The sequence below is a fragment of the Corylus avellana genome, chromosome 4 (genome assembly GCF_965113065.1).
Source record: "Corylus avellana chromosome 4, dhCorAvel1.hap1.2, whole genome shotgun sequence".
NCBI classification, from domain to species: Eukaryota; Viridiplantae; Streptophyta; class Magnoliopsida; order Fagales; family Betulaceae; genus Corylus; species Corylus avellana.
Genome location: NC_142493.1, coordinates 34,761,268 through 34,788,598, shown reverse-complemented (window position 1 = coordinate 34,788,598; position 27,331 = coordinate 34,761,268). Strand labels below are relative to the sequence as shown.

General features: G+C 36.5%; 4 protein-coding genes and 2 pseudogenes across 9 annotated transcripts; 3 read left to right on the top strand and 3 right to left on the bottom strand.

Moving 5' to 3' along the window:
- The first annotated feature begins 994 nt into the window (after window positions 1–994).
- On the top strand, window positions 995–5,640 carry LOC132178975 (serine/threonine protein phosphatase 2A 57 kDa regulatory subunit B' theta isoform). The gene is made up of 2 exons (XM_059591575.2): window positions 995–2,462; window positions 5,041–5,640. The coding sequence occupies exons 1-2, from the start codon at window positions 1,254–1,256 to the stop codon at window positions 5,398–5,400; spliced, it is 1,569 nt and encodes a 522-aa protein (XP_059447558.1). The 5' UTR covers window positions 995–1,253; the 3' UTR covers window positions 5,401–5,640.
- Window positions 5,641–7,280: 1,640 nt separating this feature from the next.
- LOC132177440 (serine/threonine protein phosphatase 2A 59 kDa regulatory subunit B' eta isoform) lies at window positions 7,281–13,127 on the top strand. Its single transcript, XM_059589765.2, has 3 exons — window positions 7,281–7,573; window positions 7,666–9,465; window positions 12,360–13,127. Exons 2-3 carry the CDS (start codon window positions 8,248–8,250, stop codon window positions 12,714–12,716), a joined length of 1,575 nt encoding a protein of 524 aa, XP_059445748.2. The 5' UTR covers window positions 7,281–7,573; window positions 7,666–8,247; the 3' UTR covers window positions 12,717–13,127.
- A 326-nt stretch (window positions 13,128–13,453) lies between these two features.
- LOC132178476 (stemmadenine O-acetyltransferase pseudogene) lies at window positions 13,454–14,764 on the bottom strand (annotated as a pseudogene).
- A 3,120-nt stretch (window positions 14,765–17,884) lies between these two features.
- On the bottom strand, window positions 17,885–18,960 carry LOC148586640 (rust resistance kinase Lr10 pseudogene; annotated as a pseudogene).
- Window positions 18,961–20,506: 1,546 nt separating this feature from the next.
- LOC132178475 (uncharacterized) lies at window positions 20,507–21,322 on the bottom strand. The gene has a single exon (XM_088515721.1). It carries the CDS (start codon window positions 21,320–21,322, stop codon window positions 20,507–20,509), a length of 816 nt encoding a protein of 271 aa, XP_088371847.1.
- A 1,558-nt stretch (window positions 21,323–22,880) lies between these two features.
- Window positions 22,881–25,740, top strand: LOC132178474 (rust resistance kinase Lr10-like). 6 transcript variants are annotated; one of them, XM_088516135.1, is made up of 3 exons: window positions 22,881–23,487; window positions 24,355–24,384; window positions 24,464–25,740. In XM_088516135.1, exons 1-3 carry the CDS (start codon window positions 22,881–22,883, stop codon window positions 25,576–25,578), a joined length of 1,752 nt encoding a protein of 583 aa, XP_088372261.1. In that variant the 3' UTR covers window positions 25,579–25,740. The 6 variants fall into 6 exon arrangements, with proteins under 6 accessions (XP_088372261.1, XP_088372259.1, XP_088372258.1 ...); XM_088516133.1 differs by having other exon boundaries at window positions 22,881–23,541; XM_088516132.1 differs by lacking the exon at window positions 24,355–24,384 and adding an exon at window positions 24,236–24,249 and having other exon boundaries at window positions 22,881–23,563.
- The last annotated feature ends 1,591 nt before the right edge of the window (window positions 25,741–27,331 follow it).

Here is a 27,331-nt window from a genome sequence, read left to right as displayed (position 1 = left end):
AAGGAAATAAGAGACTTAAGAAAAAGGAAAGAGGAAGTTTCCTCACAATGAGGGTTTCCTTGAGTAGAAAACTAACAATATAAATTAATAGCTCGTGGTCTTGATCAATATCGGTAAAATTTTATATATATATAATGTTCAAATAAATTATAAGCAGTATAAATAGATTTTATTGAGTAATAGAATCAACTTATTGTTTTTCACTTCTGAATTTTAATAGTAGATAGCATATATAAAAAAAATAAATACATAAAACACCTATTTTTTTCCTTTTGAAAAAGCATTAAAAACGATGTCGTAGCGTCTGATATCAAGCAATATATTTATTTTTTGAGCAAGTACGATTATAATATGTAATCGCTAGACAAACCTCTCTGGCTCTCTGGGATTGGTTTTTCACTGACCGTTTTGTTTTTTGACTTGAATTTCAAGTCTCGCATCGCAGCCCCTGAAGTAAAAGTAGAATGGCAAAGATTTGACTAGAATTCGAGGAAAGCTAGCACGACGGAGTCACGCGAAAGTAGTAGAAAAGATTATCTCAGTCAGCAAACAACAGCCAGAGCAAAGCCGAGCCCCTTCTCTCTCCCTGTGAGTGTTATCAAGAACCTTTCTTTTTATCATTTGTCACATTTATCATCTGGGTTTCTCTTGTTTTCTCTTTATTCAAACTCTCGCTATCCTTAGCTTGCATGTGTTCTTTTTTCCTTTTTTTCACGAGCATTCCAATCTTTGATTTTGGTTTATTTAAATCGTATATGCTTATAGGTGCGAATTGTTTTGGGAAAAGAGAATGCGGTGAATATTCGCGTTACGTTTCTTGCTTTTCAAGTTGGAAAACAGCGAAGAAAAGTGAGTTTGTTAATTAATTGTGGAAAGTTGCTGCTGATCTTAGGTTTAATAGTGGCTTTGGGCATCTGTGTTCTTCAAGTTATATAAAAAGGTTGGTTTCTTTTTTTTTTTTTTTTTTTTTTTTTGTGGTGGGTTTTGGTGGAAGGAAGGGAAATTGCAGATTTTTTTGTGAGGGCATAAAGCTTAATGATGGTTTTTTGGTTGGGTTTCTGAGATTGGAGAAATCACGGTTTGCTTTTACTTTCAGATGAGAAGGGGGTTTTGCCCCCTTGTTCTTCTGAGTTTTTTCGTTTATGAGTGAAAAAGAAGGTTTTGCGGATTATTGTCGCACTGGGTCTGTGAAGGTTTTTGGCAATATTGTTCTGGTTTTTAGACGGTGGCATTGTATTTTATTTATGTGAATTATGTTGCACAAGATACTTAGTAAGCTTCCTCGGAAGTCGTCTAAGAGTGCTGAAAATCGTGAACACGGTGGAAGCCATACTACGTTTTCGATTGCTTCTACCAGTTCAAGAAGCAGTGATTTAGGGACTAGCAAGTCTGGAAATTCGATTGCATCTCATACGGCCCCTAATTATGCTTCAGATGTTGGCCCATACCATGATAAGTTTGCACGAGGTGCAAATCCGAAGGCAAATGGGAATTCCTTGTCTTTCTATGAAGCATTGCCCGGATTCAAAGATGTTCCGAGTTCTGAGAAGCAGAGCTTATTCATAAAAAAGCTGAACTTGTGCTGTGCCGCATTTGACTTCACTGACCCAACAAAGCATATCAAAGAAAAGGAAAACAAGCGACAAACATTGATAGAGCTTGTGGATTATGTGACTTCAGTGAATGGCAAATTTACAGAAGTTGTGATACAAGAAGTTATAAAAATGGTATCTGTGAATTTATTTAGGACACTCACTCCTCAACCACGTGAAAACAAAGTTACAGAAGCCTTTGATTTGGAAGAGGAGGAGCCTTCAATGGATCCTGCATGGCCTCACTTGCAAATGGTGTATGAGTTTTTGTTGAGGTTTGTTGCATCAACTGAGCTGGATGCAAAATTGGCCAAAAGATACATTGATCATTCCTTTATTCTGAAGTTGTTGGATCAATTTGACTCTGAAGATCCTAGAGAAAGGGAATACTTGAAAACGATTCTGCACCGTATCTATGGCAAATTTATGGTAAATCGCCCTTTTATCAGGAAAGCTATAAACAACATATTTTATCGGTTTGTTTTTGAGACAGAGAAGCATAACGGGATAGCTGAGCTTCTAGACATTTTGGGAAGTATTATTAATGGGTTTGCTTTGCCACTGAAAGAAGAACATAAATTGTTCCTTGTTCGGGCACTGATCCCCTTGCACAAACCAAGATGCTTAGCAATGTACCATCAGCAGCTGTCTTACTGCATTACGCAATTTGTGGAGAAAGATTGCAAGCTCGCTGATACTGTCATAAGGGGTTTATTGAAGTATTGGCCAATCACAAATAGTTCAAAGGAAGTCATGTTCCTAGCTGAATTGGAAGAAGTCTTAGAAGCAACTCAACCGCCTGAATTTCAGCGCTGTGTGGTGCCCTTGTTTTGCCAGATTGCTCGATGCTTGAACTGTCCGCACTTTCAGGTAGTAAGTTTGATCCTGCTTTAATTTAGTTCGTCTTTTCTCTCTCTCTCTCTCTTAGCGCTGCGGTTTTGTTCATTCATTTCTGTGCAAATTGCACTCTCTTTTCTGAAACATGATTCATATGTGAAACCTGAACGATATTCAAGATCTGCACTTATTTCATAGCTAATTGGAAGAGTTCTGCTTTATATTGAGAGCATAATTTATTCCACGTTCTATTCTGCGTCAAACCTAAATTTTCTGTTATAGTTGTTCTTCATCTCTGGTTAAGTTTAGAAGTTAAGTACAATAGTGGGTCCCATCCAAAAGAGGGTTGTTTAGTGTTAAATCCTTTTACAATGTCATGAGTTGTAATGACGGATTATGTTTCCCTTGGAAGAGTGTTTGGTAGACTAAGGTTCCGTTAATGGCGGATTTTTTTGCTTGGTCGGCAGCCCTAAGAAAGATCCTTATCATGGACAATCTCTAGAAGTAGTGCGTCATTGTGGTTGATAGGTGTTGTATGTGTTGAAGGAATGAAGAGTCTGTGAACCATATTCTTCTTCATTGTAAGGTTGCTTGTGCCATTTTTAATGTTTTGGTCAGTCGGTTTTAGTTGTCTTGGGTTATGCTTAGATGAGTAGTTGACTTGTATGCTTCCCGGCAGTGCTTGGAGTGCTGCTGTGTAGAAAATGATGCCTTCGTGCCTTTTGTGGTGTTTATGGAGGAAAATGAATGACACAAGTTTTGAAGACCATGAAAGAACTTTGGAGTAGATAAAGTATTTATTTTTCAACACCTTGTATCTTTGGACTGCTGCTTTAGTTTCTCCATTAGTGATTAGTTATCATAATTTTCTTGTTCTTTTCTCTTACTAGTTAGGTGGCTTCTCTTGTATACTTCCTGTGTACTTAGAGGCACCTTATGTTGTTGATGATATTCCGATTACTTATCAAAAAAGTTTAGAAGTATCATTAATTTAAAGTGTTCTCATGTGTATCTGCCATTTTCTATACAGCCAATTGATCATTATCAGTTATGTTTCCATGTGTGTAACATGTGGAGTTGGGATCACTGCTGTTCCTTATTATGTGTTGTTCACTGTGAAGTGTTGATATATTGATCAATTCCACTATGCTTTAGTTCCCGACTACCGGTGGTTTGTTTTTCACTTTTGGTGTACCTTACCTTCTTATTTTAATATTAGGATTTTCTGTCTGGAAAAACCAATCATATTCAGCTTTTATGAGAAACTAATGTTGGTACAATTGGAAGACCTGGACTGGAAAGCCTGCATAGGTAGTTTCAAGGTCAGGATTAGACAGAGGTGTCCACCAAGAAAAGAACAAAAAATCTCTGTGAAAGGCTCTGTTGACTGATGGTCTGGTTGGGCCAATAGATTTGTTGTGGTGCTCTTTCTTTATCTTTAACATTAGGATCCCCATATATATATATATATATATATATATATATATATTTTGGATGTCGGGATACCTCTCCAAGGCAGGGCCCTTCGGATCCATCCCTGCAGAGTAAACCCTGGTCCTGTGTACCGCACCCTCGGAAGTTTTTCTACACGGAACTAGTTAAATCGCTGGCTTTTCACTAGGGGTGTCGCCCCAAAGGATCCAATATATATATATTGGATCTTCATCTCTTGAAATAGTTAAAAGCTAAATTTTTTTGATAAATCAGAGATCACATATTTGAACTAGGTTCCCTTTTATGACTTTAGAGGCATTTGTGTTGGTGCATCATCTATGCTTTAAGTATGTGATGTAACAAGAGTGGAAATTTGTATTATACAATATACACTGTAACAGAGCCTGGGTTTTGGCGCTGTCTTTGTTTTGTTGAAAATCTTGTTAGAGATTCAGAAATAATTTGGAATTTTGTTAGAGATTTCAGTTTGGTGTTTGTAGAAATGCTTTGATGTTAAGCAGCCATGGTATATTTGTAGTTGATTCCAGGAATTGTAAAATTTTGTACATTATGTAAAAGAAGTATAGTAGTTAGCGTACCTAGTGAACAGAAAGTAGTGTTCACCTTTTCATTTAGTGCCTGGTTTTAGCTTGCTTGATATCTTATTCCCAGCAATTACAGCTTTACCTCTTAATCAATATTTCAGCATTTGTTGTTGCGTTGATTTATATCATGGGCAAACTCAATGCTGTTAACCTCTTTTTATCATAATGTACCCATGTTACGATATTTTTGAGATGTTGGTGATTTCGTAATGCTGTTAAAATTGGAACAGGTTCTTGAAGTTTAGAATCCAAATGTTGCATGAGTGATTGTTAATTGAAAGAGATTTTGATCTTTTCCGAATCATCTGCATTAAAAAATCTTGCATAGCATTGAAAAACACACTTATATCTGGGAGTATCTGTGTCAGTTGCATATCCAATTCGGATACAGTTACCAGTTAAAGTATCTGTGCTTTAGGAGACTACTACTATTTGAAAGTATCCATGCTTTGTCAGATAGAGCTCATTGATATTCGATCTGGTCTTGTTTCCTTTTTGAGGGAGTATATAACTTTCAGTCCAATTCCTGATACATGAATCTCACATAATGCTATTGATTCTTCTTTGCTCAGGTGGCTGAGAGAGCTTTGTTCTTGTGGAGCAATGATCACATCGAGAACTTAATTAGACAGAATCGCAAGGTCATACTGCCCATTATATTTCCTGCATTGGAGAAAAATGCTAGAAATCATTGGAATCAGGCTGTGCATGGTCTGACTTCAAATGTACGCAAGATTTTCTATGATCTTGATCCTGAGCTGTTTAAGGAATGCTTACTAAAGTTCCAGGAAGATGAATTGAAGGAAGATGAGATCAAAGCAAGACGTGAAGCCACGTGGAAACGCTTAGAGGAACTTGCTGCAAAGAAGGCAACAAGTAATGAAGCTGTACTTGTTCCTGGGAAAGCACCTCTTCGCACCTCTTCAGGTTAGCCAGAGTGAGAGGTATTTGTTGGTTGTTGAAGTTGCCTCAATTCTTTGATTTAGATGGGATTTATATTAGGTGGTCGGATGCTCATGGACTGTTAACTCATCTGCTACCCCAAAAAAAAGAAGAAAAAATTCAAGAAATTTTCATGTAGAGAGGTTCTTACTGATAACCATAGCCCAACAAGCATTTTTCCAAGTTTATTTTTATTCTTAATATATCAATTCGATCCTTTTATAGCTTAAGGCAACATATGCAATGCTTTATAGTATCCATTAGAAGTCCGGAAACAACATATTACAACCAGTTACTCAAGACCACAGGGTACTACATATTATTTACATGTTTTCCTGCTTTTCAAAACTGTGAATTATCTCAGAGAGTGCTTTTAGTGCTCCACTTTTGTCTCAACTCTCTGCATTCAAGGTGAATGGATCAAAAATGGGGTGTGCAATTGATAAAAGCTCAACACTGAAGGATCAGAATCTGCAGAATATTTGAAGGCTGATCTTACTCCTTGGTCAGGATGTTAAGCCAAAAATAACTCTTTCGAGAGACAGTATCTGATCCAAAATGCATGTGAATTACAGGCATTTTGGATACGTGCCAATTTAATAGAGTGGGCTGAAAAAACTTTCCTTCAACGAAAACTTGATATTAGCTTATTAACAAGGTTCAATAAGGATTTGACTTTAAAACCTGCAAACCATCCACCAAATAATTTTCTCACAATTCCTGGACGCTCATGGAAGAGTAGAGTATACCTTTAGAAGAAATTAGGCTTTTTGTGATCAAAGCTGTAACTGAAAACAGTTTTAGAGAACACCTATTTTGGTATTATTAAAAAATAGCTATTTTTAATTACCAAAAAAAAACCATTTTGAGTTATAATTTTTAGAGCGAATATGGGAAACACATATCCAAATAAGTTTCTCAGGAAAAAAAAAAATCAAAAGAAATTTTCCCTGGGCCAAGAAAAATTAGGTGGAAAAAGGGAAAGAAAGGTTCCCAATTACTAATGAGTTCAAAGGACGATCATGAACTTGAACTTTTATGCCAAAATTGAGTAAGAAATCCGCAGCTCAAATGCACTCACAATTACTTAACGCTTTTTCAAAACTGTAGCAAAAGAGGTCTTTTACTTAATGGAGCTTAAATGGACCTTGCTCACATTTTTCAGCACTTAATCTATGCATATGCTGTGTCTAATCAGCTGTTCATTTATTTAAAACGATCATCCTCAAAATTCAAGTTGGGAGATCGAATCATCTTTCTTGGCCATAGAGGTGATTCAGGCCAAACAACTCTTTATTTTATTATTATTATTCTTTTTTTACATGTCCACATAAAAGGGGGAAGGAGGTCCGCATAAGAGGGGGAAGGAGGTTCGAACTAGTGACCATCGATTCATTAGGTATGGTTCCAACTGATTAAACTACCTCTTAGGAACCCAAACAACCCTTTAGAGTGTGTTTAATACTGTAATTTTACATGTTAAAAGTGTTATTTTAAATCTTAAAAAAAAAAAATGTATTATTTGGAAATGTGCTTTTAAAAAATTGTAATTTTAAAACGAAAAAAAAAATAATTGGGTCTTCAAATCCTAGGAAATATAATGTATTTTAAAAAACGCACAGATTTAAGCTTTTTCAAATCATATGTTTTAAAATTACTACCGTTAGATGTAGTAAACCAAAAAAGAAGGATGATGGTCCCGTGGATCACCGTGTGATTGAGGCGATGTGGTGTGGTTTGGTGTGGGTGATAACGTTGGAGTAACACATTGTCGGGCCAAACAATAGCCGATTTCCGATATATAATTAATTATCCTATTCCTAAGCGTGTTTTAGAACAGTAATATGATCCTTTAGGCGCTTACACAGAGAGAGAGAGAGAGAGAGAGAGAGAGATTGCTTTTTCATCCTCGATTGTCAACTTTATTTTATCCTACTCAAAGGTTCCATTGACGGACTGTGAAGGTTCTAAAGACTATTTTGGTCAGTATGCTCTCTCTCTCTCTGGCCCAAGGGAATTGATAAAAGAAAAAAGAATATCTGTGCCTCTTTCGCACGGCTTCTTTATGAAGCCATTGCCATTCTAAGTGGAAAACATTCTTCTGCTTCTTTTTGCATCGGGGTTTGCTTCACCTTCAATGTTTTGCTTTTCGTTCCTACTATGGTAAGTTTTTCACTTTACTTCCTAACTTTTTTCTGCATTTTTTCTTTTTTTGAATAATACTCTGATGAAAAATTGCTATCTTGGTATTATAGATCGCACCCAAATCCTGTCATCGTCGGAGCCTGCTGAGATTGCTGCTGATTTTGGAGAAAAGGGCAAGAAGGTGAATGCCTCTACAACCCTGTTCTCAGCTCGGAGAACACAGTAAAAGATTGGAGGTTCTGGTATTTGTATCTGCTTTTGGAATTTGATACTGGGTTCACTTTGAAGCGTCCTTTTCATTTTTTGCTGCATCTGAATGTTTGAATTTGGGTCAAAGGGTGTCAAATCCTGTAGATAATTTTGCCCGAGATAAAGAAAAAAATTCTCTAATTTTGGATTGTATGATAAATTAAAGCAAGAGTTTCTCATTTGATGCTTTGACTAATGCTTCTGGGGCTTGTGTAATCTATATATATGGGAGTGGGTGTTTGTATCGGGGACTAATTGAAGTGGGTCTGTTTGTTCATTGGTTTGAAATGGGTTTTACGCATCTGGGTTTTCGTTTCTGACTGTGAAATTGAGGTGCCTGTCTCTTTGATGAATTCAGTTCTGCTTTGAGAGAGCCCCTAGAGTCTAGACACCGCTGTGTTTGATTGGATTTGCATTAATTATCTCTCTTTCTTCTTCAAATTATGATCAAGCAAATACTCGGTAGGCTTCCCCGGAAGCCATCTAAGTCAGGTGAGAATCGTGAATTTGGGGGATCATCTGATCCTTCTTCGAATACTTCCGTCAGTTCAAGAAGCAGTGACCTTCTGAATAATAGGCCGGTAAGTTCGAATAGTACAAACCTTCTAGGCACTGACTTGACTCCAAACTCAGGATATAGTTCTGGAAATAAACTTTCCCACGCTGTGAACCCAAAATCCAATGGCAATTTTGTAACTGGCCCTTATGAAGCATTGCCCGGATTCAGGGATGTCCCCAGCTCTGAGAAGCAGAACTTGTTTATCAGAAAGCTGAAATTGTGTTGTGTTGTCTTTGACTTCGCTGATCCAACAAAGAACCTGAAAGAAAAAGACATCAAGCGGCAGACATTGCTTGAGCTGGTGGATTATGTTACTTCTGCAAATGGGAAGTTTACTGAAACTGTTATGCAGGAAGTCATAAAGATGGTCTCTATGAACTTATTTAGGTCACTCACTCCACAACCCCGTGACAACAAGGTTTTAGAAGCTTTTGATTTGGAAGAGGAGGAACCTTCGATGGATCCTGCATGGCCTCACTTGCAAATTGTGTATGAATTTCTTCTGAGGTTCATTGCATCTCCCGAGACAGATGCAAAGTTGGCCAAAAGGTACATTGATCACTCTTTTGTTCTCAAGTTGCTAGATCTCTTTGATTCTGAGGATCCCAGAGAGAGGGAGTATCTGAAAACAATTCTACATCGGATTTATGGAAAGTTTATGGTGCATCGCCCATTTATTCGGAAAGTGATCAACAACATCTTCTTCAATTTTATTTTTGAAACAGAGAAGCATAATGGGATTGCCGAGCTTTTAGAAGTTTTGGGTAGTATAATCAATGGGTTTGCTCTGCCACTGAAAGAAGAACACAAGTTATTCCTTGTTCGGGCTCTAATCCCTCTTCACAAACCAAAATGCTTACCGATGTACCATCAACAGTTATCATACTGCATTACGCAATTTGTGGAGAAAGACTCCAAGCTTGCTGACACTGTCATAAGGGGTTTACTAAAATACTGGCCTATCACAAATAGTTCGAAGGAAGTCATGTTCCTAAGTGAGCTGGAGGAAATTTTAGAAGCAACCCAGCCAGCTGAATTTCAACGATGTATGGTACCCTTGTTCCGCCAACTCTCCCGTTGCTTAAGTAGCTCACATTTTCAGGTAATGAGCCATACAAAATTTGATGTTAATCTAATTCAGCTCACACTTCTTATGTTGAAGCTTATTTGAAAGTATTATTATTCCCACTTGCTATTTTTTCTTATGTTGAATCTGGAAACATGCTCTAGTTATTTTGAGTAAATGGTAATTAGTCTCTTTCTAAGTGAGAAGAAGGGTGTCTTGTGGCCACCATTCTAATAAAACCTGTAAAGTTAGCTTTCTTGCTGGCTGGTACTTAACCCTGGTTGATTTTATTGTACTTATTTCCATTTCCCAATGATAAACACAGGGGCTATCAGTATGAATTTTCTGTGTAATCAATTTTCTTTAAAGCACTTTTAGTTAGAAAGGACAATTTTGTATACAACATTGAGTGGAAACAAATGTCGCCTGCTGTTCATTGGGAAATTTAGGGCTAGCTGCTTGAAGGGTTGCTGGATGTGCAACTTGTTCTTCCAGTCGGCTCTGCCCCGTGGAAGTGACTGATGGGCTAATATGCAACCTGTCTGATCTTCCACTTTATCGGTGGCTAATATGACAGGTTGCATATAATGAGATTGCTGTGGTTGCTCATTTATTATTATCAAATATAACTTATTAGGTTTGGATTTATGCTTGGTCTTCTTTTTATCAGATGTGTAAATTGCTTTTGCTGACGCTTCTATTCTATTCTTTGACAAATTTTGTTGTCTACTTTAAGTTTTGAAGCCTAACTGAATTGTTCAGCATGTGCTGCACCGAACATTGTGTAAATGATTGAAAACTTCTGGTTCTTTGTTACCCGTGGGAAAAAAATGATTGAAATGGTTCTTCATAGCAAACCAATATTGAGCTTGCAGCTCAATGCATATGGTTGTAGTTAATTGGAGGTCCTACAGCAATGTAAATTCAAGGAAAAGAATTTTATGAACAGTAGTGATGAGATGGGACTTGAATTTTAGTGTTATTTGATGTCTGTCATTGGTTGGGCCAGGGCAGGTGGTCTACCTTAATTTTTAAAACTCTTAGGTTTTACATTAAAATTAAAATGGAGGCGGAAAGAGATTGAAGTGTGATGGTGGTGCAGCTAGGGGTTGGCAAAATACCCAACCACCCCCCTTGGGACTTGACCCAAAAAACCATTCGAAACCTGCAATGGTCGTTTTCCACCATTGGTCGGGTGGTGATTAGTAATGAAAATATGTTTCCAACAGGGTTTGAGTTGGCTGTTGGGTTTAGGGTTTCATAAGTCAATATCCACTGACTTGACCAAAACCTGCTGCCTAGTTTGGTGGTGGGATGCGAGATATCACACCGATTTGATGGTGGGGTGCTTAATCTTGCATTCCTGACCATTACTACCCCACCACTATCCTGACAAACCGATTGATTACTGTCTCTATTTCCGTGGTTCGACTGTCCTGATGTGGTTGGTTGGCTGTGGGGGTAATTCGCAGAAGATACTTGTCGGTTTGGCCATCAAAATCACCGGCAATAGGATTGTAAAATTGTGTCTGACATGTAATGAACATGAATACGGTTGGGACATGGCCATAGATGTGTTTGATACATGTCCAAGAATTTTTAATTCGGATGCTTTGGGACACAACATGATACTTTGACGATATAGTTGGGACACGGATGAGATACGGTTGGGGTATGGCTAGGGGTACGATAAAATTTCCTAATAAAAATAGGGCTTGAAATTCTTTTCTAAAATGCTTTGAGGTCAAATACTAGAAAATGTCTAAATGCTTTTGGATGGCAATGCAATGATAGTGGTGAAGGTGTGTTTTTGGTGGCAATGGTGGTATAGTGGCTGCAGTAGTTGACTGGCAGTGGGGTGGTGAATCTGGTGATTGCATTCTATCATCGTATCGAAGGTGGTCATTGTTGTTCTTATTGGTGGTATTTGATTAGATTTATTAATAAGTGATTCAATGATAATGAATGAGGAATATTAATCTTCTATTAGACAGCCTGGTTTTAACTCATTATTTATTAGGTATCTTTTGTGAATGTGAACCAAGTATAAAGAGTAATTATTTTCTTCAAATCATTTGATAACCCTAGTCATTCCTTCATAAACAATAATTGTGAATCAAAATCAGTATGCATGTGCTAAAAGATCAAAACTTAGATTCATACTTCTTGTTTAATTGATAATAGCTCTGGCTGTCGTGGAATCAGCTATGAGTGAGAGTTGTGTTGGTGTTGCTCTGATTACGACTTTTTAAATATTATTGAAGAGCTTAATATAATTTAGTAGTATATTAAGTTAAGTTCTAAAATTAGGTCGAATGGATTCACCTAACGTTTTATTATTAAGAGGACATATTAGTTAGGGAATGTTCAAGGAAAGAGCTTGTAATTGCCATCAAAATTTATTTTGATGCATGGATGCATATGTTTAAGTTGGACATAATACATCTATTGAAACTTAGTCAAAAGTGTTTGATCAGATGGTTGTATGATAATTTCCTTGGGTGCATTCTGTTGTCACACTGTCCCTTTTTAGGGAATATTGGACGATCAAGTGCTACAATGCTCTTTCATCTTATTATTAACTGGTGGTTCCCTGTGTACTGATCAAGTGTGGCTTAGAATTAGTTTGTCCCTAATATATGTGCTTCTATGTATTAATTGTTTCCCATTGTTTATGGTGGGAGCGTATCCCATAATGGTTGCAAGCAAGTTTGTTCCCTTTTTCATTTTAAGGTTGCTTTACTCGATCAAAGGTCAAAATTTCCACACGTTTTTAGTATACTGGCAGATGTTGGGTAAGAGTTCTTTTGTGCTTCAAGTTTTAAAACGAGTTTCTGATTTAGGACTTCCACACCTGTCAATGATGATTATGCATTCTACGTGTTTCCTAAAGATTTGAATATTTTTTAACTGAATACTTGTCTTTACAGGTGGCAGAGAGGGCTTTGTACTTGTGGAACAATGATCACATAGAGAACTTAATCAGACAAAACCGTAACATTATACTGCCCATCATCTTCCCTTCCCTGGAGAAAAATGGTCGTAACCACTGGAATCAGTTGGTTCAAAGCTTGACGCTTAATGTCCGCAAGATCTTCTCTGATGCAGATCCTGGTTTGTTTGAGGAATGCCTGCGCCAGTTTGAGGAAGATGAATCGAAAATGGAGGAGGCACAGAAAAAACATGAAGCCGCATGGAAGCACTTAGAAGATATTGCTGCAGTGAAAGCTGCAAGTAGTGAAGCACTTGTTCCATGCCTGAGACCGAACCAAACATCTTCGAGCTAGTGCTACGGTCTACATTTTATCAATCGGTGTTGGAGCATTAGTGGTTAATGGGCTTGAAGAGATTGGATGCTCATGGATTGTGGTCTAAACACCTGACACCACTATACAGCACTGGAGTCCATACATAGTTATGGAATTCGCACCAGATTCTGTATGCGGGTTACACTGCAAATTTAAGTTAAAAGGCTCCACTCCACTTTTGCAATACAGGAGACCTGCTTTATCATAGTTGATATTTAAATTGTTGAGACGAAGTTGAAGATCAAAGGTAATTTACACAGTTGGACTTCATTTTATTGAGTTCCGAGATACTTATCGAACTAGTCAATTTCATTTCTGTATGTGCATGTAATATGTAATATATTTATATATATATATTTATTGATTGATCTTATAGAACACTTTCCATCAGCGTGAGTTCTTGTTTATGTAGATGCTGATATATTTCAACAATATTAATTGGAAAAATCTATGCATACTCTTTTGGTTTGCCATTACAGCAAACTTGTCTTCTCTCTGTCTCTCTGTCTCTCTGTCTCTCTCTCTCTCTCTCCCTCTCCCAAAACTGGATTTGGGTGGATTTTTAATACCGAGTAGTATCATAGCATTATTCAGAATAATTTGTGGGAAAAGTTAGTAAATAAAGTGGAAACTTAACAAAGTAGGAACTGAAAGTGAAACATTGGAGGTGAAGCAAGATCAGGTGAAAAAGACTTGATAGAGAACCAGTGTAAATTCTAAGAGCTTGATGCAGGAAAAGCGAATTGGAGCAAATCTTGATCGTTTTCAAATTTGGCCATGTCTTCTTCTCCCAAGGTCACCCATGCCTCTATTCCATTGCCAGATCTAGTGCTCATCAACATAACAACATTTTTGATGGGCACACTACTAATGCATACCCAAATAGGTCTTCCCCATCCAAAATCAGTTTCATAAAATGGAAAACCAACCCAACTGCTAAACGTGTAAAACTCAACCTCCCCTTTTGACGCCATGTCTAGTACTTCTTTCATAGACTCACTAGCCTGCTGTAATCCTTCTTCACCTTGGAGCTTCTTCACATAATTGTCATCAATTTTCCTGACTGCTCTCCTCAGCTGAACCACCAAATCTTGCAACTCTGTCTTGTTTTCCACCTCAAAAATTGGTGCAATGGTAAGCTGCCAAATATTCCCAAAAGCATGCTCTGGCAATGGTGGAACAGTTCGTGCTCTTAAGTTCACCACATGGGTTATCACCATTGATGACCTTCCTTGCAATGACTTTCCCCTTCTGGCATTTTTGGCAGACATACTTATAAGAGCTGTTACGGCTTCAACACGAGTAGGGTCGTCAACGCACGAGCCTTTGGCAGCTGCTTTGGCTTTCAGTGTAGCTAAACTAGTTACATCAAACACAAACCTCTTCGTCACAGTCTTCTCTTTCGCAACCAAATCAACCGGCGTGATCCCGGAATGCACGTCTTTAGGCGGAAAGAGGGTGGCTGAAGTTAGACAGGGAGTGATAGTTTCGCCGGCTCCGTGTGAGGTTTCTGCCCAAGCGTTGAGGAATGTGGCCAGTGTTACACCGTCGGCCACCTTGTGTGAAATGCACACACCAATGCCAATTCCGCCGCAACTGAAGACATTAAGTTGAACCGCCATGACCGGAACCGGCTTATCATCATTCAATTTGTAGGGATTGAGTGGGAGAAGCTGTTTCAGTGAATTCAAGTCTGGGTTTTCAAGAATCTTTGAGAGGTGAATGCTTGCATGAGCTCTTACAAAGATAACATCTTCATCATGAAGCTCCACAGATGCATCTCCATTGATCTTTCCTGCTAAAGGGTAGAAGCGGGTTAGGGTTTCTGCTAGGGATTTCTTAAGCCTATTGTACATCGTGATATGATCCTCACTGGCAGGAAATCCATCAGCAGAATAGAATAGAAGAATGGGCACATAAATTGGAGGGGCTAGTTGATCTAACAAAGAGAGTCTGTAGCTTTGAAGGTGGGGAGGAGTTGGAAAGAAAGGTCTGATGGTCTCCTTGGAGATTATCTCAATCTTCATCTTTATTCTTCAAATTCTTGGTTTGTTCACAAATCAATAATACAAGTTACGGCCTTCTCTTCTGATCATTTGTGAAAGTTTTGACATCTTTTATAAATAGAGCAAACAAAAGGCATTTTAGATCGGTAAAGAAAACCTGAGTCAGATCCATTTATATTCATATTCTGAAGGATATTCTTAATTTAAAGAATTTTATATCTTATTTTTAATTAAGTTTTGAAATAAATTACAATGGATTGAGGGCTAAGGTATAGATCTGATTAATGATTACAATGAAGCCTTAATTTGATTCTAATTAAATTTATATCTTAAGAGTTGTTGTTCAATTTGTAACCTATGAGTGGGCCGGGGTAGGGAGAGTTTATTGTTGATCCCCATATACACCTCTTTTTTTATTTATTTGCACAAGTCCTATCATTTCTGAATTTTTCTTGTTGCCTTCTTCTGGGCTTCGTCCTTTCTTTTGATTCTTTCTAATACAATCTGTCTTACATTGTATAAGCTTTTCATTTTATATGTAGATATGAATAAACTTTATATATATATATATATATATATATATATATATATATATATATATATATATTACTTGTTTCCCTACACCGAGAAATTTAAAACAAAAAAAAGTATATATATTATGTGTAAGGAGATATGTGTAGGACAAATTGAATTATACAAAGAAACTTCCTAAAGTATTAAAAAAACTTCCCCACTTGTTTTTTTATTTTTATTTTTTTAAACAATTATCTTGCTTGAATGATTAACCAGTGAGCGAGTCAATTACGTGTCTCCGATCTCATTTCATGCACAAAATAGCCGCCAGCGGTAGTGTTCCGCAGCCCACGCGCGTCGAAGCCGTGTCAGCCCTCATTTGGAAATGTGCAAGGACCGTCTCACGGCCATCGAAACTGGTCCAAATAATGAACATCCGCAAAAGGGTAGCGCCGCCATTCCCTGAAATTTCTTTTGGGAATCTCATGTGTTCGTTTGTGGCAAAAACAAAATTATTAAAAATCTCTATCCCATTTCGTGACATCCTTTGGGAACTACCACCGGAGAGGTTGATAAAACTGAGTTTATTGTTCCATGATCTTTGTCTACATCTCTTTCCTCATGAGTCATGCATTTGTTTAGGGAGTTTTATTTGCATAAACTTGTCCCACTTGCTTAACCTTTTTAATTTTCTTTTCGGGGTCCCTTTGCGGCAAAACAAGTCCTAATTTCTGACTTTTTCTTGTTGCCTCGTTTGTGTTTGTCCTTTCTTTGGATTCTTTCAAGATTGTAGTGATTTTCGGCACAACAACTATTGCGTAGAACATGATAATTGTGAGATAAAAATATAATTTTTAGTATTACTCTCTCTCTCTCTTACATGAGGTGATGTGGGAATCATCTTTGTGGTTTAATAAAGTATACCAAAGACTGGGATAGGATTTAACGTCGTCTTCCTAATGATGATGATGACCGTAATAACAATATTAATGGTAATTATATTATATGGGCGCTTATCTACCCCGCTTTGAGTTGGCTCAAGGTTTAATAATTTACATTATGGAAATATGATTAAGTGACATATGGAGCCAATTGAATATAGGTCACCCTAAAAATAACATAATTATGAGGATGACCATGATAACAACTACAAGTGTGTTATTGATGCTAGTTTTTTCACAAGACGGCAAAAAAAGAATCGTACATTGTAGGGAGTAGGGACCAATTGAATTATACGAATAAACCAAGATAGTAATTGAATGTTTTTTTTTTTATCATGACAAGATGTTGAAATTATCTCCATCTGGATGATTGCTGCTTATCAACACATAATATATACTTTTCCTTTTTTATTTTTATTTTTTAATTTTATTTTTTAACAATTATCGTACATGAATGATTATAAGAGACAAACATAAAAATCTTAACAATCATATTTAATCAAATTGTTTAAATTTTACCAATTAAATAGTATATACCACCTCTAGATCGAGAGAATTCTTAATTTTTTCTTTGATGTACCATATAATCTTACTTAAGTTTTATTTTGAGTTAACAAAACCTAGTTTAAAATTTTAAAACTCTACAGTAAACTAAAAGATCTTGATTTAATTGCAACTCTTGGGATTGGAAAATGCTATCTTCATTCTATCAAATGGGCTTCAACGCTTTCCAGAAAAATAAAAATAAAATGGGGTTCAACGATACATACTTTTGTTCTTATAATTAACACCCTTTATTCAAATTTCGTGTGTTTGTAATTAGAGTAATGTTCTTAATTGGCCAATCGCTAACAAATCAAATTCAAAATAAACTAGGCCATTCCAATAGGTTCCAAGTGCCTTTATTCAAATTTCTTACCACACATTGATAAGAAATAGGTTTATTCTGTGGTGGGTGGGGGAGAGCTGGAGGGAAAAGTTTTTTTGGGTGGGGGGAAGGCCGGCGGTGCTGGATGGTGGTGGCCAGCTGGTGGTGGGTGGGAGAGGGGGAAGGGAATTTGGGAGAGAGAGAGAGAGAGAGTAGAGGAAAAAAAAAAATACAAACCCGCTACTGGTCTGCTACCCACAGTTTCGACAATTTTTTTTTTTTTTTTTTTTTTTGAGCTTTCTCAAATATCTTTCTTATATGCTAAAATTTACATCCCGTCACAAGCACAAGCATATCAATCAATGCACACCTGGCACACACATCGAACCCAAAGCATTTTAGGGTGGCTTCAAATACTTGGCCATTGTTTTAACATTCTATGCTTTTAAAGCTTTCAAAAAATAGCTGCTCAAATTGTTTGTTGTCTCCATATTCAAAATAAAAAAATTTTATGAATGTCACCAATAGTATCTCCAAATGACAAGGATTTGTCCAATCCAATATGCCAAATTCACAAAGCTGAGGATTACTAGTGGAGAATAAAGAATAACACCATATGGTCCATATCTTCGAAAACTAAAACTCAATTCATTGGTCAAGCTAGCATGCATGAGCAAATAGAATTGAACATGGAAAAATGATGTAATAAAGAGAGTTATCATAAAATGTAATACCAAGCATCTTTGCGCTATCAAATATATATGAGAAAACTACTTGAATCCTTTAGCGGAGATGTAAATAAGCAGACTCACATATCAATTAGTCTGCATTTAGTTGAGTTGATTCACTTGATTCATCTGATTGAATTGATGCGCTAATTTGATTCGAATCCTCTTGAACATCCATCATGGGTCTTTCTGTTGATGACAGGAAAGGCTTGGAAGGCATTTGTAAGCATTCAACTTCTCCTTCAAGCATTTCTATGACTTTGTTCATTGAAGGGCAATCACTAGGCTTCATTTGTATACACCATAGCGCAACTATGATCATCTTCTTAACCATATTCTTTTCCTCCTCAGTCACATCTTCCATTTCTATGTCTTTTCCATTGTACAATTGGTCATAAACCCAAGTAGGGAAGTAAATTTGGCTTGAATGCTCTGCAAATGCATTCAAGTTCTTTCTTCTACCAGCCATTTCCATTAATAACATCCCAAAACTATAAACATCAGCTTTATATGAGACGCCTCCAATGTTCTTATAGAACAACTCAGGAGCCATGTATCCTAATGTCCCTCTTGCAGTAGTCAAAGAAACAATGCTGTCATCTACTGAATACAGTTTTGCCAGGCCAAAGTCAGAGACTTTAAGAGTAAAATTCTCATCAAGAAGAATGTTATGAGGCTTGATATCAAAATGCAAAATTTGCATGTCACAACCTCTATGAAGATATTCAATCCCACAAGCAACTCCTATAGCTATATCGTACATTTTGTTATAGCTTAGGAGGGTACTAATTATCTCTGGAGAAAAAATATATTTATTTAGGGAGCCGTTAGGCATGAACTCATATACAAGAGACCGCTTTGATCCTTCAACGCAAAAACCAATTAGTTGCACTACATTAACATGATGAATCCTTCCAATTGTTGCAACTTCATTGATAAAGTCTTGTCCATTAGCTTTGGACTTACCTAATACCTTTACAGCTACGAGCTTGCCACTTCGAAGTGTTCCTTTAAATACAGTGCCATAACCTCCTTCACCCAATTTGTCCTTAAAATTTTTGGTCATCTTCTTAATTTCTGAGTAAGAGTACCTTATTGGCATGAGGTTATTGTGACTTTGCAGAAATTCTTCAACAACATCATACATCGATAAATGCCTTCTACGCCAATTATATAATAAAAATGCAATCACACAGGGAGTTCCCAATACAACTTTTGGTGCAAGGCATAGTCCTATACAAGAACACCATCAAAATAAATACAAGAAAACAAGCCTCTAGATGCTCTATTGTCAGCATTTTTTTATTTTTATTTTTATTTTTTATTACAGCTCAAAGCAATTGACTTTTTAAATCCTAGTAATTAAGCCCAATTTTTATTTATTTATTTATTCTGTCTTCATGTAAAGTTCATTAACGTTTTCATTTTATCTGAATCTTAATCATTTTCATGTTTCACAGTGCCTAGGGAATCATTTGCTGAAAAGGAAAAACGTTAAAGAAGATCAAAGGAGACAGAGGTTCTTACCGGCAAAGTAGAGCATGTTCCACAATAGGCTTTTCAAGACTGCAAGAACTATAAAAAAGAAGAAAAAAAAAATTAAATGAATTAATTAATCAGGAAAGTGACTTAAATAATTTGAAAAGTGTAAGGCCAGATAAAATTGGGTAAACACCATTCCCCTTCAATTAGAACATGCTTTAGAAGAAATATAAACAACTTGTATAAACCTCTACAATTAAATATCTGGGCTTTAAATTGGGTTGAACTCAAACAGCCCCTAAATGATCCTTGGTGATAAAGGCGACAGGAATCGATCGCAGCCACCCTAGTCTATGCTTTCTCAATGTAGATCGGGCTGAATGATTAGCCAATTGAGACTGGAAAACGAGGTTTCATAGGTCATGAAAGAGCGTACAGATGTGCGGAGATCCAATTTCAAGAGAGAAGGAAAACTTGTATAAAAGACAAGACGCTAATATATATCGAAAGAATTGATAATCGTTCCTTTCATTATCCTCATTGTTTCTGAGATCTAAACAAAACCTAAAAGTTCGAACAACTGTTGACCAAGCACATGCATGGTTATTCCTTGTTCGAGTCATCATTAGACATTAGGCATAGCTCATCATATATATATATATATTTTGAGACAAAAAACCTCACCTGGGGTTGGGTAATATGCATAATATTCTATGTGAGGAATGCCAAATTTTAGTCCTGCTTTCACAAAGAAAAGAATACATCAGTGTCTAATTAAGAAATTATTGTCCTTTTCATGTAAATCCCATTAATATCATTGTGTCTACACATTGAAATTATTTCATGCTTCATAGTCTAAGAAATGATCCGCTAAACAAAATGGAAAAAATATCAACGGAGAGATAGGTTCTTACGTATGTTTGACGGTACTAGTTTGTTGAAAACAGCTCCAAGAACTACAAAAAATATAAACTTACCGATCATTAATCGAAATGTGACATGAAAATAATTTTAAAAGTACATGGCACATTCTATATTATCCTTCAAACAGCTTTTTGAGATAGAAAACCCACCTTCGGCACATTTCTGAAGTAGTTTATCAAATGATCCTGCTTCGACCAAAAAATTAAAAATTAAAAAAACCCATCAGAGTATGCAAACTTGGAATGAAAAATCAAGTCATTATAATCAACAGGGGTAAGAAATTAATTTCATTAGAAACTGAAACTCCTTACGCACCAATTCGACGACGGTTGCACTGAACGGGTTCGTTCGTGTCATAGATATTGCAAGAACCATCTATGAACTCATCACAAGTAACTTGGAACCATGAAAGTTTAAAGCCGTAGACTGCTGCATCGTAAAAGTCTCTACACCGAAAATATCGAACACTATTATTTGGACCAATTGGTACCCACGATGTTGCCAGAAACTTTTGCTCTATTTGGCACGACTCCTCCAAATCCCTTGCAGTTATCCCGTTAGCTATGACATATCTATACCTCTTGGAATGGGATAAAGTAGAGTTAAAGCAAGCAGCGATGTCCAAATAAAATGGAGACTTCACTTGTTTTTGGCAGTTTACGAAAACCATATATTTCTGATTCAGACTGGAAAAGTTGAGAAAGTAATTACTCCGCAGAAAATCACACCGGTCATGGAAGTGAAATATTGGTGGATAATCTGGGGTATATGGATCTCCCGAACTGAAATTTGTTTCGTACAGAGGATAACGAGGGATCAAGGAGTCATTTTTATGGCTTAGAATGCCTGAGTCTACAACTCGAATTGTGTAGTTGCTGTAATCGATTTCCTGTACAAAGTATTTTCCTGCATACAAGGATAATACTGTTCGGTTATTCTCACATGACAGATTATACCTTCGATTGCCGCAATTTTCTGGGTCGCTTTCAAATCGAAACGGATAGCTTATGTTGCAGATATTGCCACAGGAGGAAGGAGGACAGTGATGACCATCCTTGGCACTGCAAGTTTGATGGACTAGGCCGACAAGAATTAGGACCCTCAGACCAGCAGGGAAGAGCATTCCTCTAGCCATTGAGAGAGAGAGAGGCATGAAATGATCTTAATTAAAAGACTTGGCCCTTATAAAGTTGATGGAAATTATTGGCTGGATTTTTCAGCGAGGCACATTCGAGGTGAGTAAATTAAACAAAGGAAACACAAAGAAATAAGAGAGGAGGACTGCTGCAAAATATGAGTAAAAGTAGAGGAGGAAACAGGGCGAGAGGAATGTTAACAGCATAAAAGTCCATGGCCTGCAAGTCAAATACAAGTCAGCTTACATTGCTCCATAATTCAAGCCATGATTAAAGCTGCTGTTGGCAAAATGTGGCTCACCTTTGTTGACAATTTGGCTCACTCTCATTACTCATCACATTTCTCCACGTAGATAATTGCAGCCGCAATCTTTGACAAAAAAGGCCTTGTTAAATCTTGGCCGATTGTCTTCATTTCTTTAAGAGCATTCCTAGCAGCTTTCTCGTCATTTTTCTTATATTTAAGGATTCAAACTACTTTTTATTTTTTTATGTCAAAATACGCTTCAATAGCCTCCCTTAATCATTCCCTATATCATTAAAATATTTATTTTTTTAATTATATTATATATATGAGAGGAGAGAGGAGAGAGAATTGTAAGAGGAGAGAGGAGAGTGTAAAGAAGAGAGAGAAATATTTTTTTTGAATTTAATAATCATAAGGATCGCAATAGTAGAACCCTATACTTTAGGTTCTACTGTAGCGATCCTCATGGTTGAGGCTTATTTAAGAAATTTGCTGTGGAACATTTTTTGTGATTTTTTGGACATATTTCCTACACATAGGAAACAGACTCCCTTTTAGGGAGTCTGCTGGAAATGCTCTAAGAAGCCTTGTGTCATTTGTCTTTAAGAGCATTTTTAGCAATTTTTTTATTATTTTTTCAACATTTAAAGATTTAAAGTTAAAATATACTTTAATAGTTTTTCTTAATATTTTTTATATTATTAAAATATTTATTTTTTAATTATATTTTATATATATATATATATATATATATATATAAAGAAGAGAAGAGATGAGAGATAATTTTAAGACATAAAAAGAGAGAGGAGAGACAAGAGATAATCATATTTTTTTTTTATTTTAATAATCATAAAAATTTTAATAATAAAATTCAAAACATTGAATTTTACTGTAGTAATCATAATATTTAAGGTTTATTTAAAAAGTCTATTATGAGATATTTTTTGTAATGTTTTAGATATATTTTCTAAAATTAGGGAATAAACTTTTTTATACGAAGTTTACTGAAAATACTCTTAAAGCTTATAGACAAGGGAGCTTTTAAATGAAGGAAGAAAAATAGGTGAGAAAGGAGAATTGTGGGCTATGCTATAGAGTGAGTGGCCGAAATGTTTGAAATATGGGTGCAGGAAATTGCCTATATACAACAACATTGACTGGCGGCTATAAAAATTAATAACCATAGACCCTAATAAGTCTACGAGAAGTTCACAAACAAAAAGCCAGAGGTAATATCGTTGGAGAAAGCTTTGAAAAGACTTTTAAGAGGCTGGTAATTCTTCCAGAGAAGAGAGGTAATGGCAATCTCATACTTGTTCTTGTTTGTGGCTTTCTCCATTGGCCTTGGAGAAGGCCAAAATAATGGGTGTGCTGAATTGCGGTGTGGAGGCGAATCAGGCGATGGCCCAGTCATTCGATTTCCCTTCCGACTTAACAGTCAGCCAAATTTCTGTGGGTATCCAGGGTTTAGTCTGTCTTGCATTGAAAGAAACCATACCGTGCTCGAGCTGCCGAAATCTCGGGTAAAGCTCTTTGTCAAAATGATTGACTACAAATTTCAGGTAATTGAATTATATGATCCAAATCGTTGCTTTGCAAGGAGCCTTCGGGGACTCAATTTATCTTCCACGCCTTTCCTGTTCAAAGAAGAGTCCCTTAGTGACTATTCCTTATTCAATTGTTCCCCTATAGGAACAGAAAATTACGATGCAATCTCTTGTTTTAGTGGCCTTACCTACCAAGTTTATGCATTCAATTCTTATTTGGACGTCGGTGATTTGCCCACATCTTGTACAAAGATGTATAATCTTGAATCAATTCCATATCCTATAGAACTCAGTGATGATGACAATGGTATTCAGTTGAAGTGGTCAAGACCAGAATGCGGACACTGTGAAGTAAAAGGCGAGAAATGCAGATGGAAGAATAAGGGCACCGAATGCTTCCCCAAAGACAAAGGTATGTCTTCTCGATCTGTCCAGTTTCGTTTCCACCTTTGTACTCAATTTCTTCACAGTTTTCAAGCCAACATGCATTGATTGCTCCTCACCAACGGCGAATTTCCTGCATTCATTTCCACCCAGAAATAAAATAAAATAAAAAGGTTGCTCATGCATGAATGGTACCTTGCCGGATGATATATACTACATGTTTGGTTAAGTTGACTAGGATTCCATGGAAGCGTGGATTTTGGTTAATCAACTTCTAGTAAATGTTTGTCCCCCTTAGCTTTGGTCCCTTTGTATTGCTTTAAAAATAAATAAAAACTACTAAGACGCCGACTGACACAGGAATGCGGGAGCATGGAACTGGATACTCTCCATTTCACTTCCATGGAAGCGTGGATTTTGGTTAATAAAAGTGAAATGGAGAGGATGGTATTCCCCGATAGTGAGCAAATCACATAACAACCAAAAATAACTCAATACTTGACAGGTTTAAAATAGGCAATGTTACTACAAAGAGACAACATTCTAGAAACATAATTAACTCAATGTGTTGGTAAAGAATTGTATTAGGGCATGTAGCTCTTTCACTAGATGACTTCCCCTAACTGTTGGAGGCCTCTTAGAAGCCTGGAACGTGTACTCAAGGTCTGAAATTAATCCGAATCATTTTAACTTGGATTTGATTTCTCTGTTTTTTAAAAAAGAATACTGATCATGAGTTGGGTTCATAATTACTTAAATATAAGTAACAAATTTTCAAACAATTATTTATTTTCTCGTATGTATAACGATCGAGAAGCTAATTATGTTAAGTTTTTAACAGGTGCGGCATCATCAAAGTTGGTGACTATCGGTACGTTGTCTGTTAGCCATTTGAAATTTTCGTTGCTGGGAAGATGAAATTTCTTAACTCGTGAATGTATAACATGCAGGTGTAATCTTAAGTTCATGTCTATCAGTACTAGTAGGCTTTGCTCTCTACCGTGCCTATAGCTATGACAAAATAGAAAAAGAAAATGAAGCAAAGATAAAAAAGTTTTTAGAGGATTATAGAAATTTTAAACCTACAAGATATTCGTATGCTGATATTAAAAGGATTACGAATCAATTTATTGAGAAGTTAGGTCAAGGAGCCTACGGAACAGTGTTCAAAGGAAAGCTTTCCAATGAAATTCACGTTGCAGTGAAGATCCTAAACATTTCTAAGGAAAATGGGCAAGAATTCATAAATGAAGTGGGAACGATGGGTAGGATCCACCATGTTAATGTGGTTCGCTTGGTTGGCTTTTGTGCTGATGGATTTAGACGAGCTCTAGTTTATGAATTTTTACCAAATGATTCACTAGAGAGATTCACATCTTCAGCAGACATCAAGAACTGTTTTCTTGGTTGGAACAAGTTGCAAGATATTGCTCTCGGTATAGCAAAAGGAATTGAATATCTCCACCAAGGGTGTGATCAACGAATCCTCCATTTTGATATCAAACCGCATAATATTTTGTTAGACCAGAACTTCAATCCAAAAATATCTGATTTTGGTCTTGCTAAGTTGTGTTCCAAGGATCAAAGTGCAGTGTCCATGACAACAGCTAGGGGGACTATTGGTTACATTGCACCCGAAGTGTTTTCTAGAAACTTTGGGAATGTGTCTTACAAATCAGATGTTTATAGTTTTGGAATTTTGTTGCTTGAAATAGTTGGTGGACGAAAAAATGTTGATATTACAGGTAAGAATACTAGTGAAGTCTACTTCCCAGAATGGATCTACAATCTCTTAGAACAAAGAGAAGACTTACGAGTCTTTATTGATGATGATGGAGATGCTAAAATTGCAAAGAAACTTGCAATTGTGGGACTCTGGTGCATCCAGTGGCATCCAGTGGATCGTCCTTCCATGAAAGATGTGATACAAATGTTGGAAGGAAAAGGAGATAAATTAACCATTCCTCCTAATCCCTTTTCCTCTGCAGGTCCTGCAAGAATCAATGCAAGTGTGGCTACAAGACATCAAAACCAAGAACTTGAAGTCATCCCAGAATTGCAGTAAGTCTATGTCAATTGGGAGTTTGCTATGGTTTACTAAGCTGTGGGATTCTGGATGCCTCTTGAGAGCGCAGTCTCTGGTACCGCCTTAACTGGCAACCATTACATAGGGTTGTGTTATTTATTTGACACATTTCTTTTTATTTTATATTAACCTGCATTGATATTGTTGTATTGGGAATTATTCTTGGGTTGCCTACCCCTTTACTGTGTTTTGTCTTGGTGTAATGGTCTTGTCCCCCTATCCCTTGTTATTAAAACTAGCAATATTGTTACTTCAAGAATTGCATGCTAGTTTTCACGTTTGTTTTGATTCTTAAGGCCAATCAAGTGCACGATTGTAAAGCTCAATTGATTAGAGCATAAGATTTTGTTACCAGACGAGCTGTGGAGACGAAGAAGCACTCTGATCCCACCTACTCCTCTCCAATTTCCCCTCCGCCTCTTCTTCCTCCTCACCGTTCAAGTCTAAATCCCTATACAGAAACAGGTGGATCCTTCTTGTATTAATGAATTCGAATAGGAGTAGCAGATTTTAATTGGATTTTAAGTATGAGAGGGAGCGAGAGAAGAAGATAGCGGCTCATAGAAGGGCGGTACTTAGGGTCTTTTTGGGATTGTAATTTCAATAAGTGCGATTTTAAAAATTACGTTTTTGAAATCGTAAAGGTATTTGGTAAAATATGTTAAAAAATATTTTCAATCAAATATTTGTTATGCGAAATCATGATTTTGGTTTAAGTTCGTACTTTTTCAAATAAGCACCCTTTAACTTACTTATAGAAATTGCAAAATTTTATTTTTATTTTAAATTAAGTGTCTTTTAAAATTGCAATGCCAAACAATTTCTGTTTTACAATATATTTTAAAAACATAAATTATTCTTGTGAAATTGCAATTTTAAATACACCCTTAGAAAGGAGAGTGAAATCGCGGAATGGAACATTCTAAAAAGCTTCGACGGATTGAGACTGGCTTGGCCGAGGCAGGAGAGAATACGAGGGCAACTCAATCACATTTTAAGTACACCCATGAGAATTAATGCTTATTCTAGTAGTTAATGTCATAATGACTAGCCTGGGCCGAGGGCTGAATGGACCCTTGATCAATGGGTCAAGTTACTTGTACTCGAAAGAAATTAATTGATCAGAGTATTGCACAAACCCTCCAAAACCTTCTATGGGCTTAGAAATGGGATTTTGTGACTATTGGTGGACTCGACACCCTCAGCTCAAAGAAGAAGGGAGCATGTACAGAGAAAGAAACTCTTTTCTTGATCATTTATTAAGAGAATGACGTGTCTTATCTGCCCCACTTTGAGTACGATCAATGTTTGATAATTTACATTATGGAAATATGATTAAGCAACATATGGAGCCAAATTTAGATCACCCTAATAATAAACATATAAAATCATGAGGACGACCATGATGACAACTACAACTGTGTTATTGATGATAATTTTTTCACAAAGCAAAAAATAAAATAAAATCGTACATTGTTGGGACCGATTGAATTATACAAAGAAATCAAGCCATAATTAAATAAATTGGATATTGTTTGTGATCATGACAACATGGTGAGTTATCTTTGCTGCTTACCAACAAAATAATCAACTTGCCAAGCAAAAACAAACTACTCCATGCCATAGATTCAATTCAGGAAGATCGAAATAAAGTTAACATTAATAGAATGAGATTTTGATAATTTTAAAATCGAAAATCAATTATCTATTTATTAAAGTAATTGATCTTTAA